The 18,899-nt window shown below is 39.5% G+C and overlaps 1 protein-coding gene across 4 annotated transcripts in view; it reads right to left on the bottom strand.

Annotated features, from left to right (window-relative positions):
* Positions 1-18,899, bottom strand: part of SLC7A2 (solute carrier family 7 member 2) — a 75,950-nt gene continuing 57,051 nt past the window's right edge. For 3 of the 4 annotated variants that reach the window (XM_019466732.2, XM_019466733.2, XM_053900911.1), the window contains 7 exons: positions 17,258-17,480; positions 15,238-15,377; positions 12,289-12,391; positions 10,428-10,633; positions 9,274-9,440; positions 8,423-8,531; positions 1-5,295 (listed from right to left, as the gene is read on the bottom strand). In XM_019466732.2, the coding sequence (XP_019322277.1) occupies positions 5,099-5,295; positions 8,423-8,531; positions 9,274-9,440; positions 10,428-10,633; positions 12,289-12,391; positions 15,238-15,377; positions 17,258-17,480 (1,145 nt within the window). In that variant the 3' untranslated portion in view covers positions 1-5,098. Of the gene's footprint in view, positions 5,296-8,422; positions 8,532-9,273; positions 9,441-10,427; positions 10,634-12,288; positions 12,392-14,823; positions 14,961-15,237; positions 15,378-17,257; positions 17,481-18,899 lie in introns of all 4 variants that reach the window. The other variant, XM_019466734.2, reaches the window with a different exon arrangement.

Here is an 18,899-nt window from a genome sequence, read left to right on the forward strand (position 1 = left end):
TAAGTCATATTACAATTTATTTAAAAAGTACATGGTCACATTAGAAAGCATATTTTACAGTGGTAAAGCAGCAATAGTTTTTATTTATTACACTTCTAAAACATAATCTAATGTTATAAGTAAAAAGGAACTCTGATTATCATTTAAAACATTTAAATTTGAAATTACCTACTCAACAGAAAGTCTTTACATTCAGATCAGACAAGTCCTGTGAACCTGTGGGTTTTTTACAGACATAGAATTTCTGTAGGGTTTTGGGCCCTATCAACAGTTTCTGTTAAGTACAATGACAACAAAATAGAGCAATAAAACAATGGGGCAGCCTAGTGGACACCAAAGACGAAAGGCCCCCTACCCGGGCCTGGGCCAGTGAAACCCACCCTGTTGGAAGTACCAGCTGAGCCTGGGCCCGTGCACTTTCCACCTCAAGGCTGTCCGTGCAGTACGGGGACTGTAGTGGGCCCGACCCCATGGGACCAGTTTCAGGAAGCAGCCATCCGTCCTATGAGTCACAGACCTTCCTTAGTCCCTATCATTTACGTGATGTGTTGATGGGATATTTGGACCCCACACTCCTTACTTTCATGTGAAGGCTTTCACTTCGTATCCCACCCTATCATCCCAAGACCCCACCCAACAAGGCTAGCTCTAGATGCTTACGCTCTACGGGCTGCCTGACTCTAGATCCAGCCCAGGCTCCTGGTCATGATCCCCATGGGGCACCAGTGGTCAGCAAAGGGTCTTTAGGGCCAGATAATGGCAGCGGCTTCAGCCAGGGTGAAGAAAAGCTAAGTACTACTCTCAACAAGGCTGTCACGAGACTCGAGCCATCACAAGACACGTCTGAAATCAGTGAGACTAAACTGTGTACATACAAACGATAATGAATGTTACAAAAACCAACAACCACAAAAACAGAGCAGGCCTCTCAAAATCCAGAAACCAGAAATCCATTTAAAAATGTTTAAATATAATTATACAAAGAGAAAAAAAAAAAATCTCAGCTAAACAACAAAGCTAAGCAACCTTATCTGCAAATCTACATGACTGAAAAATGACCTGTGCTGGCATTATTTACTACTTGAACTTTGGTACTTTTTTCCCCTTGATATTTTAGGACATGTCAGAGACTGTAAGCAGAAAATGTACAGAGAAGGCAGTATTTTGGCACTAGCAAAAAAAAAAAAAAAGTTAATCCCCTCTCCCCGCCCCCCCCCATTCACACTAATCATGTGGATTTTAATACGCTGTGATATACACTCTAAACCCAATCCTTTAAAATGCTGTGCAAACTGTAGTTTGTGTCTTAAGTAGCAGTTGCTTGAAGGGCATCAGGAGGAAATCAGGCAGCCACATCACGAGGCAGAGTTGGAATCTTGGCATGTTATCACGTGGTTTGTCATCTCAGAATATGCCCTGATTTACAAAGAAAGAAGAGTAATATACTCCTCTGGCATTATCAGTATTGCAGGGCAATAAACCTCCTCATTCCCCCTGCTAAGCATTCCCATTAATTTAGAAAATAACTCAGTAAATACAGACTCTGATTCAAAATATGGTTAACAACCACCAGGACTTAGCAAATAAGCTGGCTAGTTTCTAAAATTAAAAAAAAAAAAAGTTTAAAATCCTTTATTCGTAAAATTGAAAGACAGGCTTTTGGATTTTAAAGGAAAATAATTCTCAAACAGATACTTTCTATTAACTATGGATGGTAACAGTAAAGTTTTACATATATCAAGGTTAGTTTTTCCTCTAATGTATATATCCCAAAAGATGTTTTTGGTCTTAGGAAGTTTTCTTGATGTTTATCTCTGGGGAAAATGTGGGTAAGCAATAATCTGTATCTCGGTATTGATCAAAAGTTCTAACATAAGTTTTCTCATAAATAGGTTTTAAACTTGGATTTGTATAGCTACCTTTTTAAATAGAGGGTAGGCATATTGCCTTTATATGGTTATTCATAAGTCATCTTTTCCCTTTTCTCAAGAGCTTAAAATAATGGTGTTATTATAAGTTTCTCACTGAAAATGTTAATACAGCATATTTCCTAGTGCAGGAAAGAAAAGTAATTTAAACTGTTTTTACTCAGTCACAATTAAGAGATTGTGTGGTATGTATTTTTTCATTCCTGGAGAGGAGTTTGTATAAGTGTGACTGACTACTAGTCAAATCTATATAAAACATTTTGGTAATCCTAAGAAAGTAAAAGCAATATTTTGTTCTTAAGGTTATGAATTCAGATGTAGAAACGGGAGGCTGGTAAAAGAGCCAGTAGTACGGGCTTTTACTAATAAACACAGAGCAAGACAGAGATGTCAGAAAAGGGGCCACAGAAACAAGTAAACAGAAATACCCTAATAGCTCCTACCCCTACTCCATTTCAGATTATAAAGCACCTGTTATAATAGAGTTTACTGATTCCATATTACATTATAAATATATCTTTCTTAAAGAATCTATAGAAAATATCATACATATAAAATTGCTGTATATTGCAAAATAGTTTAAAACCTAAAAATTTTGTATAAGCATACCTATCAATATAAAACATTATTTTTTCTCCACATCAATTGGGTTTTTTTTTTAAATCCATATAATGGTATTGTTTCCAAAGCCCATCATAAACCCAACCGACTTATACACTATTTGAAATACACAGACATATACATATATATATACACACACTCATACAGGGATATGACTCATACATATTTGAGTCTTCACAGAAAAAAAGCACAGTCACCGACGAAGCATCTTTTCATAGATACTTGTGTTTGCAAAGTGTTTTAATGTGGAAAAATAATTTTTAACTAAATTCTTCTCCTAATTGAACACAGTGGGCATAATAGTTTTAGCTGCCTATCACATTCTAAATAAATTTCTTTTGTTACAGTAAAAGACCTAAATATTTATGTAGGAAATTCCTTATGTTCCCTGTGTTAAGGGTCTATTCTAGATTGATTATAGAATAAAAGGGTGTTCTCAGTGTATTACTCTAACAGCAAGGACTTGTGATCATACCTAAAGTCCTTACAGAAATATTTTACCCCTTGCATATCCAACTCTTCCTCTCTAGAAAAACATGCTTAAAAGAGAATTCTGGGCTTCAGATTTTACCCTGTGCAGCCTGGAAACTGTGGAATGTCAGGACTGAGTTCTAGGTCAGGGATGCTTCAACAATAGCAGCCAGAAACCCAGGCTTTCTACCTGTTTACCTGATATTTACTCACAATAAACTCTTGGTTCAACAAAACAATCACAACTTGCTTTTTAATGGTATCAGTGAAATAACTAATCTCTTGGAAGTGCTGTCAGAAAACAAATGTTTTCCTTGCCTTTCGATTAAGCTGGTCAACTGGTGTGCTTGATAACATTTATCCTGGGAATGTAACCCATATATATAAGTTTTTAGCCTCTAGCCTCACCTAGTAAACCATGTAATTATTTGTAAGAAAAACAATTCATTAGAAGCAAAGCACACTGCAGATAAACAGTCCACTACTAGAGAACGCTATCCAGTAAAATATAGTAATTAGAGAATCTCACATGTAAAAACAAATCATTTACTTATATAAACGTTACTGTGTTTATATAGCTTTAATTTAATTAGGTTACATTTTTTCAGTTGGAGGTTTTAAAAATCACGTATTTAACTAAAATATTTTATTCCCCAAACACTGTTGGGTTACTAGAGTTTTTATTAATAGATTTAGTGTGGTCAATTAAAAATAAATGAGATAAAAAGTGCCAAACAATTTATGGGATTGGGGGAAGAAAAACATCCTTCAATGTTTCCAAATGAAACAACAAAGGCAAATTAGATCCAAACCCCTCAAACTCGGTCAAATGCAATTTAATATCTGAATAGGCACTTTAAACTCAAAACAGGGCAATTTTTTCTTCTCGTATCCCTTCAGTTCTCCTCTTTGGCACGTAATAAAGACATAATTTGCTACTGTAGCCCCTCATGTCTAGGACAAGACAAAATAATAGAAACAAAGGAGTGAAATCTGTACCTGAGGAGGTTTAGAAAAACTGAACTGTGATTAGTTATTAAGTAATAGAAAAAAGTATGAATCGTTCTACCAACTGTGTGACCTAGAAGATTCTACTGGCTTATTTTAAGTGACTTTAAACACAAGGATGCTTAGTGTCTACTTTTCCAAGCTTATGTCTAACTCTGATTTTCAAATATACCCTCATCACTGCCACTCACGCAAGCTTTCCAGCCATGGGGACCAGCTTCACTTTCTAGCATAAAGGGCCCCATGTAGATCACACATACTGCTCTCAAATCCCTGACTGGACTGAGGGATATACAGCACTCACAGTAGGTGAAGTCTTCATATGTAAAGAGCACATCTCTTAAAATAGACAGCGGTTGAAAGAGGCCCCATTGGGTGACACGGAACACCACTTTTGCCCCATGTGGTATATCGCAGGTACAAATCCCCGTGGCGGCTGAAGTTTGGGCAAAGTGCCATCCTTCATAGAATACAAATCTCTACTAAACCCACTGCTGGCATTTATAAGTTACAGAAAAGGCTCATTTCTTATCCCCTCCTCTTGCTCCTGACCAATGACAGACACCAAGATGGGTAAGTGCATTTTTAGCATGTTCTAATTGACATTAATGACACCTAATAAGGAAAAGCAACAGGTATTTCCCCAAACGCACCAGGCACATACAAAACACTTCTATTCAGTGATTGCCTCCATTTCAGCATGTGCTATAAGCCACCAATTAATGACAACACCGGAAAAATGTAATATGGTAGTAGTAAAACACAACCAACTTTCCATATTCATATACCCCAACACACATACACACACACACACACACACACACACACTCACACACACACACACGCTCCTGCTATTTGGGGGGTATTCGCCACTGAGGAGAGGGCTTGGGAGGTCTCCCCAGGTACATAATTCACCATCTGAGGAGGTGCTGTTCAGGTAAGCATAAGTTAGGGTGAACTATGTTTGCAGCAAACCCACAGCAACCTAGCGCGATGCTGACACCCTGTCACGGTTTACTCCACGGAGGATAGGTATGTTAAGACTGTGGCCCAACTCAGCTCCTTAAGCGTTAGCATTCGCTTGTCTTTTCGTGGAATATGAAAGGCAAACTCAGGTTTCTTTGGTGATGGTCATTGGCTTGAATGGCAGATTTTTCTTCTGTTGTTGCATGAATGTTGTCTGAGTAAGTCTCTTCTTCATCTTCTTCATCTCTTGGATTACCCTCCAGGCTGTGTCTAATGCCATAAGCGAAGTAGATCAGGAAACCTTTTGGAGGGAAAAGAAAAAAAAATCAATGTTTTAAGTATATCAGAAAATGACAGTTTGAACATGGGAAATTTAATATAGAACTTAATAGAGTTTTCTGCCTTCTCTTTCTGGTCTATTTTAGAACACAAGGCAAGAGGATTCCCCTGCAGAAGGTCCCTGATGGATGCTTTCTCAGCACAATGTGTTTGTCCATTGTTAACACCCAATCTTTATAGAACTTATGTTTCTCTCAATAAGTGTTTTCAGACATCTAGGTCAAAAAAAATACACTGATTTTCTCAAAACTCAATACTAAACTCTAAACAAAAGGATATGGGGGGGGGGGGTAAGATCTCAAATGACATCCCAAACACAAGTGGTGGGGTGTCAGACTCACAGTGAGATATTTTGGAAAGCATGCCCTATGTAAACAAAGGGGGCATGTGTAAACATGTTACTGTCACCAGGAGAGGCCAAACAATCATGTACAAAGCAACTAGTTATTAACAGCTACGCTGGCTGGGAATTAGAAGCAAAGGTTTTAAGTATCCCCACTAGATAGTTTATTACTTACATGTAGGTATTTTGCTTTGAGTTATATATTTAAACATTGGTTGAGAGTTTGGGGTTGATGTGAAATGCATTATAATCTTCCCATCTAGGGGCGCCTGGGTGGCTCAGTCGGTTAAGCGTCCGACTTCAGCTCAGGTCGATCTCGCGGTCTGTGAGTTCGAGTCCCGCATCGGGCTCTGGGCTGATGGCTCAGAGCCTGGAGCCTGCTTCCGATTCTGTCTCCCTCTCTCTCTGCCCCTCCCCCGTTCATGCTCTGTCTCTCTCTGTCTCAAAAATAACTAAACGTTAAAAAATAAAAAATTAAAAAAAAATAATCTTCCTATCTAAAATAACAGGAAGCAGGCTACCAATTAGCATTTTGGCAGGTATGTTGAGGAATGATTCTACTTCCTCTCATACCTCAATGGTTTAAAGACCCAGCCCTCCCTGTCCTCACATAAAGGTACTATGATCACCATTTTATTTTTTTTTTATTTATTTATTTTTTTTATGATCACCATTTTACAAAGAAACAGGCACAAAAGCAGAGGTAACTTGGCTTCGGCCACACAGTGAATAAATGGCAGATGTAGATTCAAACACAGAGAATCTGGCTCCATAGTCGATGCTCTTAACTAAGATCAAGTACATTAAACTAGAGTGGACTATGTTTGAGGAAAGAAGCAAGGGCTCATGGAAAGGTAGGAAGCATGCTGAAGTTCTCTGCCAGATTTCAAAGAGATTCTTCTGGGCTCAGAGGAGGGGAGAGAGTTCTAGAGTCCTGTGCCCTGGGGGTTTTGGGCTCCGCTCCCTGGCAGCATGTACACAGGACCCCAAAGGAATGGCTGTGTTGCTACATCCCTGAGGGTGGGGCTGACCGGCAGGGGATTCCTGTCAGGATCCTGGCCCTGAAGCAACAGAAGCACCTACCAGAAGTGGCCACAGTGATAGGAAGAGAGGACAAGCTGGTTGTAACCTGTGTGAATGGATAACCTGTGACCCGAGGCACCAGCACCCCCGTTCCCTGGCACAGTGTGAGGTCCCCAAAGTATGGGCAAAGCCCTAGTGTGGGTGTGGGGAGATGAGCAAAACTGACAGAGATCAGATCTCCCATCAACTCAAGTGGGTTGGTGGCTTGAAACTGAAATGAAGTTAATTTCTAGCCAAAGCAAACAATTACATACACAAGAGTGAATCAGGTTCATTCTTGCTAAGCCAATGGGAAGACTGACAAAAAACACACTCTTCAACCGCTCGGGCAACCCAAACAATGCAGATTTAGCTCTTGTTTCTCTCTGCTTCACCTTACAGACATTTCTCCTCACATTTTCTTTAAAAATGTTTATCTGTGTTTGACAGAGACAGCGGCACCAGGGGAGGAGCAGAGAGAGGGAGGGAGACAGAGGATCTGAAGAGGGCTCTGTGCTGAATGCACCCAGCCAGATGTGGGGCTTGAACTCGCCAACTGTGAGATCACGACCTGAACAGGAGTCGGTCAGTCGACTGATTGAGCCATCCAGGCGCCCCTCTCCTCACATTTTTAAGACAAGTGCTCAGGGCTTTAGTTACAACAAATGCAAACTTTTATTTTATAACTCAATTTTTCACATAGGAAAGAAATCATAATGAAAAACAGTATAGTATAGATATAAATAGGCATACTGACGTCATTTAATGCTAAATCCCAAGGTTCAAACAGTAAGAACTTTAGATAACAGAAATTTCTTGCTATCAGCTCACTCAAAATGTCTTCAGGGGCACCTGGGTGGCTCGGTCGGTTAAGCATCTGACTTTAGCTCAGGTCATGATCTCACAGTTTGTTGGTTCAAGCCCCGCCTCAGGCTCTGTGCTGACAGCGTGAAGCCTGGAGCCTGCTTTGAGTTCTGTGTCTTCTCTCTGCCCCCTCTCACTCACGCTCTCTCTCAAAAATAAATAAACATTTTAAAAAATTAAAAAACAAAACAAAACAAAACCCCAAATATCTTCAGAAGTCTACTGGTATACACTGACAAGAACGGGCTTTGGAATCAAAGTCTTAACAATGCCATTCACAAATTTGATCCCTGGACTTTTTGGGGCTTCTTTTTTTTCTCACCCATTAATTGGAGAAAGCAGAATTTACAGATTCTACAGAGTTACTGGGAAAATGTAATTTAAAAAAAAAGGGGGGCGCCTGGGTGGCTCAGTCGGTTGAGTGTCCGACTTCGGCTCAGGTCATGATCTCACAGCTCGTGAGTTCGAGCCCCACATTGGGCTCTGTGCTGACAGCTCAGAGCCTGGAGCCTGCTTCGGATTCTGTGTCTCCCTCTCTCTCTGCCCCTAACCCACTCGCATTCTGTCTCTGTCTCTCCCAAAAATAAAAATAAACATTAAAAAAAAATTAAAAAAAAAAGGTATCTGAAAATATTTGGAAAAGTAAGCATGCTGATGATCTAAAATTGGGAAAGGAAGAAACTGAAAAACAAACAAACAAACAAACAACAAAACCCTTTATTTCCAGGAAGGGGGAGGGGATGAATCTGTCTAATCACAGAGCATGAAAACTGGAGAAACAGAGCCAAGGTTCAGAAAGCTAAAACATTAAAAGACCTACCAAGTGCCATCCAAATGCTAAATCGGATCCACGTGTCTGCACTCAATTGGACCATCAAGTAAATGTTCACCAGGATGCTGAAGGCTGGCAAGAATGGTAAGAATGGAACCTAAGGGGGAAAAATATCTTCTTAACTAGACTCAGATTTGGAAAGCACATTCCCCAAACTGTGTCAACACTAACTTGACATGTGTACTTTCACACTGTGTCAGTAAGCTTAATTCTTACAGAAAGAACAACCTGGAGAAAAATCATTCCTGTAGAGTATACTAAAGGCAACGTCCCATTTTACACTATTTACGTGCAGCCCAGAGCAATAGGGATTTATCCAGCCTGCTAACATCTACATCATCACCAAGATGCAATGGGTTTTAGGGTTTGGTTCAGTTTAGGGTTTACTGGTTTAGTTCAGATATCAGCAGGCATGCCTCTGGAAGTCTGGATACATTTGGCATCTCAGAGGGATCCTTCCAGGAAGCTCTCTTCAAGCCCAAACCTGCTCTTAGTTCAAATCCAACAGGACAATTATAGCAGAAGGGCTTTTAGTGGGAATAATCTTCTTGAGAGAGTACCGAATCTCTAAAATAAAATTTCTTTATTCCTTGATTCCATAGATTACTTGACAAGAAATCTGTTTACTATTATACATAATAATGTGATAGGAGCATATTCAGGGTTTTGAAAAGCCACGTAGGGAGAATACTTATGACAAAAAGTATCATCTCCAAGAATCGTGACACTCTAGTTCCCTGGTTAACGTCATCAGAAGTGACTTTTTTTAAACTTATAAAACTAACCCATAAGAGAAAATGTGCGAAATATTTAGGATCTCTAATGTTCACAATTCGTACCATGAAGGCTACTTTTTGCTGATTCTGGGGCTGCCTCCAAATGGTGAGCACGACAACGATGCAGAGAATGAGGAAGAGCACAAGGAGAGCGAGACTCCACGCCTCCAGCCGGGCAATTGCGTGGACTCCGTAAGTGGTCAGGATGCTCAGACCCAGAACCAGAAATGCTGTAAAGGTGACACGTATGGAAAACAAAATCAGCACGCGCACGTCACTCATTCCCTCAGCTCAAGCCGTCTATTTTGATAAGATATCAAGTTCTTTCCGGATCTACTTTGCCAAATACTAAGATTCTTCATTTCCATTAGGGGAAGACATGGCTGATCCCACTGACTTAACCTCCACTCGCTTCCTCCTGACGGTCTCCTCCTCCCCTCCTGGGACTACCATCTTGCTCCCCCTCCCCATGCGTCCTCTGGGTCCCCCTTCGTGACATCCTCTGACTGTATCACATGGGTTGATGGGATGCTGTCTGGGCTGGAGATTTCTCTGTTCTCAAATGGGAGATGGCAGGTCTGTCCACTGTCCACGGTTGTAAACAGTGATTGTTAATGCAAACAAATAATACATGATCTGTGTCTTTTCCCCCTATTTCAGAAGGTGATGTCACCACGCGCCCACCCTATCTCTGACCATCACGTCCCTCCTCTGTGCTCTGGAGAAGTCTATACTTCCCTCAGCTTGCCGCCAATAATCCTGTTCCTTTCAGCCCCCCGAGAGCAGGGGCCATTCTTCCTGCTGTCCCAGGTGCCCAGCAGAGCTCTTGGCACGTTGCCAGTGCTTGGTAAATGTTGCTGAAAATATCACCCATGACATAACGGCAGGTGAGCAAACAAGACTTTCTCTACTGCGTCCCAGTGTGTTACTGGCAGGTGTTCCTGGGACCCCCGGACGGCCACTGAGATGTTCCAGCTTTGTACAGCTGCCACTCACACCCTAGGGAATGTCTTCCTTTCTTCTTCAATTACATGATAAATCCATCCCACTAATACATGCTCTCAACTACCAGTGATCCATTGGGCAGAACCTTCAGGGCCCAGGGCAGCGGCAAACTTAGTCTAAGGCAAGGTAAGGCCTTTTGTCCGCGTCCACATACCCGCTCCAGCTACACACCCCTGGGGGCCTGTGCTCTGTGCGCGGCACGGCGGACTTACCGAGGAAGCCCACCAGAAAGCTCACGAGAGAAGATGACTGTTGCGTAGGCAGAGCTGAGGGGCTGAAGAGAATCCGCAGGCTGAAACCCTGCCCCTGCAGCATGGTGACTTGGGACTCGCTTTTCGAGGCCGCGCTGGCACATGATCCCAGTGCTTCTTTTTCAGGACAGCATTTGGGCTGCTCGTAAGATAAGCCGGGCTGGTACCTGTTGCCAAATAAACGTCCGTGTCTTCATTCTCCAACAGACACTTGGCCCAAATGAAACGAACACCGTAAACTCTAAGTGAGACCCCTTGCAGGGTCCCAGCTTGTGCAGTAAACTGACACTTTTCATGACTCCGCCCCAGAGCATGCTGAGCCAGGCCACAAACCTGCTCAATAAAACATCTGCAGCAACTCTGAATTTCCTCTGACAGCCGTTTCATTACAAAGTGACACAGTAGATGCGGAAGAGAGTTACGTTTTCCAAGGGAGGCGACTGTGACTAGAGGAGAATTATCCTGAAAATATCTGGGTCCAAAGGAAATGCGTTTCAAGAAAACAGCACAGAAACTCTGCTTAAGCGTCAGCTGCAGAGGGACATCCAGTCTTCAGGTTGGCATTCAACTGCCGCTGGCCATCTGCCTCTCTGGCCTCATCTTCCTCAACCTTCCTCTCCCAGTCCTCCAGTTTAACCCAGATGAGCTCCGCCCACCATGCTTCCCAACCTCATGTATGCCAAGTCTCTTGATCAATTTATCCCCTTCCTCTCCAGCCTGCGTCAGGATACCAGCCTACTTCACCTCCTAGGATGTGCCCCTGTCTCCTCAGTGTGGTCTCCTTCCCTCTGAGCAGCCTTTCCTTAAATGCAAAAGTAACATTTGACCTCAATCTAAAGAAGAAATATGCTCACTGAGGGAAAAAATTCACAAAATACACAGAAGAGAATCAAAACCACCCAGTGTTTTGAGGCAATTTCAGCCAAACAGAAATGCATATATATGACATGCATTAAAGAGATCATAAAAGATGCATTAAAGTGAAATCGTAAAAATGATTTCTTCATGTAAATCTATGGTATTATTTAAATAAATTCAGATGTTAATACAGCTTTGCTGAATCAGATACATTTATCCATATAATTATAATATTTGCTGTAGAAGAAAAAGCGTTTACCTCTTTTGTAGAAGAAAAAGGGTATCCTCATTTGTTTCACCGTTCTGCTATTGATATGCAAGTCAGTTTAATTTTTTTCACTTTTGCAAATTGCCTTTTTCATAAACATCCTTTATAAATCTATATAGATATCTTTCTCTATATTTATATATATCTGTGTGTGCCTCTTTGATTAAAATCTTTATTATAAAATCTTAGCAGCTGAAATACTGGGACAAAAGATAGAATATTTTTAAGTGTTTTTATACATTATAAGAACTTGTGGTTCATATAGATTAGGCCAACTTACTGCTAATTATCAACTGTGTTTAATTCTTTGCTAAGTAAGGACCGGGGCGCCTGGGTGGCTCAGTCAGCTAAGCATCCGACTTTGGCTTAGGTCATGATCTCGTGGTTTGTGGGTTTGAGCCCCGTGTCGGGCTCTGTGCTGACAGCCTGCAGCCTGAGGCCTGCTTTGGATTCCGTATCTCCCTCTCTTTCTGCCCACCCCCACTGGAGCTCTCTCGATCTCTCTCAAAAATAAACATTAATTCTTTGCTAAGGACTAAGTATGTTTATTATACTTTATAGTGATGTTTTTCTGCCCATGACCTCTTGCCTCGTGAGACCAGTAGCTCCTCGAAAGCAAGGATGGTGAGTCCTGATTTTCTTTATTCCCTGGGCTCCATGTGACATGCAGCATTCGGGACCAATGAGGACACTCACCTGAGGATGAGAACACATGCTGCAACCAGAGAGTAGGCCAGAAGAGTGCCAATGGACATCATGTCCACAAGGGCCTTCAGGTCAAAAAGAAATGCCATCACAGCTATTGGGGAGAGAGCAGAATGGTAAAGAAAATGGCCTCTCATGTAACTCCATACAGTTGATAACTTTCAGGTCAGGGACAGTTGTCATTTTATGGTTCCAGGACCAATGATAAATCAAACAAACTATAGAAAATATATTTCTCTCAGTTAAAAAGGTGTTCCTTAGGTCATACAAACTGCTGGTGAAACCTCCAAACCCCTTAGCTATCTATCAAGTATAAAACACATCTACTTTGATTATTTAAAAAATATTGGCCTGACAAAGAATGAAAATATCATATGACAGAACACTCTCCTTTGATGTTTCAAAAGAAAAACATTGCTCAGAAATAGGAACTAGCTCTTGTGAAACAACCATTAAAAAATTGAAATGGAAGAACTTTCATTACAGAAATTCCATGATCATTTGCATTTCCATCTGCATCTTGAATTATGCATATATGAAAGAAAGTAATTTCCAATTAAATTACATTTCTGGTATAGGTGAAATTCCATGCTGGTTAAAACTCCTCACTCTGAGAAGATGGGACTAAATTTGAGGGATGAATCTATGTCCTACACTCAAATTGCAGTAATGTTATGAGGCAAAATATACTTTCTAGCTGAATAGTTAACTTGCACTTGGCAATTTTTTTCTCCATTGAAACATCAAATACCGACAATACTAACTTGACTTGACCGCATAGTTGTCTCTATCATTGTTAAGTAGAAACACCACATTCTATTCCCATGGTTTACCAGACGTCTCTTAGCAAGCTTTATATCTCTATGATCTCAATTTATCTTTAATCCAATAATCCTATGAGACAGGGAAATTATATAGGCTTAACTATATGCAGTGGCCAGAATCTGACTGTTTTTGACCTCCAAACCAGCAATTTCACATGGTTTGACCTGATAAGATAATGACCCTCATTTTATAGACAGGCTAATTTGGCAAGGTTATAACTGGTGGCAATAGAATTCCATGTAAACTCTACTTCTACCCTGCTTCCTCATGTTCCTTCCATGATACATCATTTCTTTAAATGCACCTCATGCCTTACTTTGAAAACCTTCCGTTGCTAGTATACTTATATATTAGATTATTACAGTTTCAGTATGTTTTGTAAGAATTACAAATAGCAAAATAAGTAGCTAAGAAAGAGGAAGATGATTAATTATCCAGATAAGCTCTCTAATCTAAGCTCAAAACAAGCACAGTAAGGTGTGGGAGTAGAATAACAAAAATATAGTATTTCAGAACGTTTAAAAAAAAGCCTTCTGCTCTAATTATCTTCTTTTGTTATTAATGTCAATATGTTATACTGCCAAATTAAATTCCTTCTGAAGAAAGAAGGATATATTTTGTAAAACTCTGAATACAAAATAAAGTATTACTGGGCAAGATTTCACTGGGAAAAAATAAACATTTTTATGGAATAAATAAAATGTATGATCCTTTGTCAAGATTTATAAATTCTTTTCACTAGCATAATGTACTGTTTAGTAACAAAATGGGCTATAGATCATCTAGTGCAACCTTCATTTTATGGGGGCAGAAATCTAAGCCGCCATTAAGAAAATAAGTGACTTGTCCTTCCAATGTGTGTCTAATAAAGTGCCAAATTTATTAAAAAACATTTACAATGTGAAGTTGTTTAGGCAAATATTTTCTGACTCTGAAAAAATACTATTTCATGCATAATTTAAGCATTAGCATTCTGTAATTTCCCCCCAATTCAGAGCCTCAATCAAGTTATCAGTTTTGATTTGAATTTTTACTACTAAAACAGCTTTATAAAGCTTGCTGAAGTCTCTCTCTTGCTTCCTAGAACAGGACCTTTAAGGCCGTTCTCTCAATCTGTATGAATCTCCTTGAAAATTTCTTCATGGAATAAATAAGAATCTGGCCAACGGCATTTTACAGAGATATTATGACATCCCCAAAGATAGGCATCTGCAAGTTTTTTTTTCAATATGAGTTAAACACCAAAACAGTTGAAAGCAAAAATAGAGTCCAAATGGGGTTTAAGAGGAAACAGTTGTTAGTAAGTCTTAAAGAACCATGGTGGTCCAGGCAGTGCAGATATCCCCACTTTGAGGGTGGGTATTTACCACAGCAAGTATAAATTACCCTGACATTTCTTATATTTAATTAAAAATGAGTAAAAATACGGTGAAGACCCATTATAACCCTTTGCACATTTGTTAGGTGCCCCAAAAATTAAAATAATGAAATGGTAAAAAATCCCCAAGGGTCAGTTAAGAATGAATTTCAGTAGACCACCACCACCACAATTTTCAGATCTCAATGTTCATAACCTAATTGATCAGTGATTTTTTTTTTCTTAACTTACATGCACAGCAAGCAGACCCTCTTTATAAGTCCATGCATGCGCATAAAACGTTTAAGGCCAATGCTGAAGAATCCTATGTTTGAAAAGCTTACCAGAAATGACCCCTGCCGTCAACGTGGCGGCAACTGGTGACTGCCTCTTACTCACTCTGCCAAGAAATCTAAACAGTAAACCGTCTCGGGCCATGGCAAATAGAATTCGGGGTAAAGGAAACATAGAGCCCAGAAGACTAGAACAGAAAAATTCATAATCCGCATGTGAGTTATTGTGAAGTATTACTCTAGACAGGCATACACAGGTAAAGACCGGACACACTAAAATGCAGAACCTAGGCCAAAAAAACCCAGAAAAACAAACCAAAAAAAAACATCAAAAAAGGAAACATTCACAAAAAAAGTTACTGACCTTTATTTAGATCAAAACAGAAAACTACCTAACTGCATTTCTCTTCAGAATCCTTGATGAGAAAAAAGATCCCCCTTTTCTTAACAAAAGTCAACTCTCACCTGCCACCGCACCCGATGATAAAGTAGCAATTACTGGTGTCTTCGTTTTGGAATTGATTTGAGCTAGACATTTGAAAAGCAACCCATCCTCCGCCATAGCATAGATTACCCGCGGCATTGGGAAAATGGATCCAAGAAGACTGAATAAAAAGCAAACACATGCAGGATGGCAAATACATTCATGCAAGATGACATCTCAGAACTGAAATTAAGCGACTCCTATAAAACTCAGCATCACAACCATGATTATGACGTCTTGTTATTTTTAAATGTGTTATGATTGGGCATTTAAAAATACTTGCCAATATTTACCATTGTGCTACCTATTATTCTGTTATAGATATTTGCCCCGCACACTCACCACACTAAGAACAATAGTGCAAGTAATTTGTGCATGCCCGCAATTATTACTGAATTAAAACTAAGTAATTAAGACTTAAGAAAACCAAAACCAATCATAGCATTAAGACATTTTTAGTGGCAATAACTCAGAAAACAAAATTTCTAAACGGATATGAAATTAGAGATTAAGTAATTTGAATTCATAGTATAGTCACTTCATTTATTCAATGATTATGTACTTCTTGTATTTATTTTACCATTATTTTTCCTCATATTGCTTGGTATTTGATCATATTAGTAATAATACCCAGCATCACAAGATAATCAAGAGAGAAAGGGTAAAAAAAAAACCACAAAAATACACCAACTTACTGTAAATTTAGTACACAGAAGTAGCCACGATTAAAAGTCAGGAACAGCAAAGTTTTAAGAAAATGCTCTTTGCTTTAGATGTTTCAAATTTCTTGTGTGTTTACTGGCTGCACGAATCCATACATGACTTAGTTATAAAAAAAAATAACCATTTGAAAGAAAATATGTAAAATATTTTGTTTTAAATATTCATTTTATCTTTTGATAAAGCTGGGCTGACTTGGCCATGGATAAATCTTTGTCTATCTTCTAAGACCATGATGGCATGATGTCTTCATAGTTCAGATTTTTTCAAACTATTCAGAATAAACCTCAACATTAGCGGATGGCTGAGAAACCAATGGGGGCAATTTCTACTTGCTACTAAATATTATCCTGAATAGAAAATAAATAGGATTTTTTTGAGAGCGATGAAAAGCTAGGCTGATGAATTATATGAAAAGATTTTTTTTCTAATTCGGACTTTTAACAACTTATTTTCACTTAAAAAAATTAGTAATCAGGCAAAGAGATTAATTTTCTCTTTGTAAGAATTTTATACAGTATCCCATGATATAAACTAGAATGAAATATCTTATAATCATATGTTAATTTGAAACGTGAATAGCTCAGGGAGCCTGAGAAATGGATTCTCAAGTACGAAAACAAGTAGCCCCTGAAAATCTGGGCAGTTGAGATTCAACTACCTTTTTCTTTCCACATAGACATTATATGAACTTTCAGCATCAATTTCAAAACAGTAATTTCTATTTCTAGACCAAGTTCACTCCGATCAGTACTAAGAGAAAGTCTCAGTGTTTCACAGTAAAAAGCATATTACATTGGACAATGTCACAGCATACAGCTCCCAGTCACAGAGACTTGATATTATTTTAAAAGACGACAGAGAACATCAAGTCTGCACACCAGGTCTCAGTGGTCTGTAACACTACAAGTAATACCGAAGCCAGCAGGGAAACATGCTGATATAAGTGTCCTAGAGTTTTATAATATATACACATATGAATACGTGTGGCATACGTGTGTGTGTATGTGTCCACGTGTATCAATGCCGTATACATACATTTCTACTGAAGCTTGGACCACCATTATCTTGAAAAACTGACTTTTAACTGATGGGTGAAAAACGTTTTGTCACTTAAGACTTTCATATGGAAGTTCTGGTCAAACTATTCAGAGAATATGTAGTTGCATAACATATACCTTATACTAGGAGTATTTTTAAAACCTACTGAAGCAATTCTTTAAACAATGACTCCTCTGCAGTAACACCCACAGCCCCTGCCTCACAGGCAATGCAATATACCTTGTTGACAAAGCACAGAGGGAGCCCGCTGCAACAACATATTTGGCAGGACCCCATCCAACATATTCAAATGCTACTGGAAGAGGGCTTTTCTCATCCAGGAGGTAGTATGGCATCATAAGTGTTAAAGCTGCAGAGACCCCAAAATAGGCCATAAAGCAAACAAGCAAAGAAGTCACAATTCCAATAGGAATCGCTTTCTGAGGATTCCGGACTTCTTCACCTAAGGAGATATAAACAAAATATTTGCATATTTACTAAAACGTTAATAGATAAAACACGGATTCTTCTTCTCCTTCATGGTAATTTCAGTCTGCTTTTGTCCCTTCTGTTTTCTTAGCTTGATCCATCTATTCTACATGAAATTTTCTCTCTTCTTAAGCGTACTCTGGGGCGTCTGGGTGGCTCAGTAGGTTAAGCGTCTGACTTCAGCTCAGGTCATGATCTCACAGTTTGTGAGTTCGAGCCCCGCGTTGGGCTCTGTGCTGACAGCTCAGAGCCTGGAGCCTGCTTCGGATTCTGTGTCTCCCCCTCTCTCTGCTCCGTCCCTGCTCATGCTCTGTGTCTCTCTGTCTCTCAATAGTAAATAAATGTTAAAAAAAAATTTAAGCGTACTCCGTTATTACACAAAATTCCAATTCCCAGAGGCAAGAAGAGAAAGCAAGATATCATGCAGGTCAGTTTCCCATTTCTAGAAAGAAAACATGGTATACCAGCATATTAAATTTTTTGGGATAGCATAGCAGTCTTAATCATTTGGAAAATGATTCATCCACAGAAATTAAATGACTGCCATGGCATTCTGTGGGCTCCTACATAGGAAGGCTTCCATAAATATGAAGGTAAACTTTTTCTACCCAGTGTGCCAATTTATATTAAGTTGCAGTTTCAATAACAACAAAAATAGTGCTTTGAATCTTTCTAGTAAGAGTTGGCATTTGCAATGCCTCAAAATGGTCAATCACACGGCCATACAGTAATCTGAAACCCAGAAGAAGCACGTAAGAGAGTGATTCTGACATGATGGCTTTACCACAATATATTTTATCTTACTAAAAAAGAGACAACTTAAGAGCATGGTCATCATTTGTTACTCATTGTGATAGTACTGAAGGTTACTTCCAGGCTGAAGGTTAAGGACAGTAATTATGACTAACATTTATAAAATATTTGACAGCTTGCAAAGTATTTTTCAAGTGTATTATATTTAAAAAAAATTTTTTTTAATGTTTATTGAGAGAGACAGAGTGCGAGCGGGGGAAGGGCAGAGAGAGAGGGAGACACAGAATCCGAAGTAGGCTCCAGGCTCCAAGCTGTCAACACAGAACACGATGTGGGGCTCAAACTCACAGACTGTGAGATCATGACCTGAGCTGAAGTCGGACGCTTAACCGACTGAGCCACCCAGATGCCCTTCATGTGTATTATATCTTAAGTAACCTTCATAACATGAGGGGTTAACATGAGGGATAGGTACTGGCTCTCCCTATTTTACCAAAGTGGAAACCAAGGCTCAGAGCATTTTACTAAGTTTCTTTTTTATCACATACAGTAGGCGCCACAGCTGGGTCCAGAACCAGCCCTGATTACCCCAAATCTCACTCTTTCCTTGACCTTCTGCTGCCACCCATGGGTACTTGTG

Source organism: Panthera pardus, unplaced genomic scaffold, assembly GCF_024362965.1.
Source record: "Panthera pardus isolate Hobbes unplaced genomic scaffold, ASM2436296v1 HiC_scaffold_13, whole genome shotgun sequence".
In the NCBI taxonomy this organism is placed as follows: Eukaryota; Metazoa; Chordata; class Mammalia; order Carnivora; family Felidae; genus Panthera; species Panthera pardus.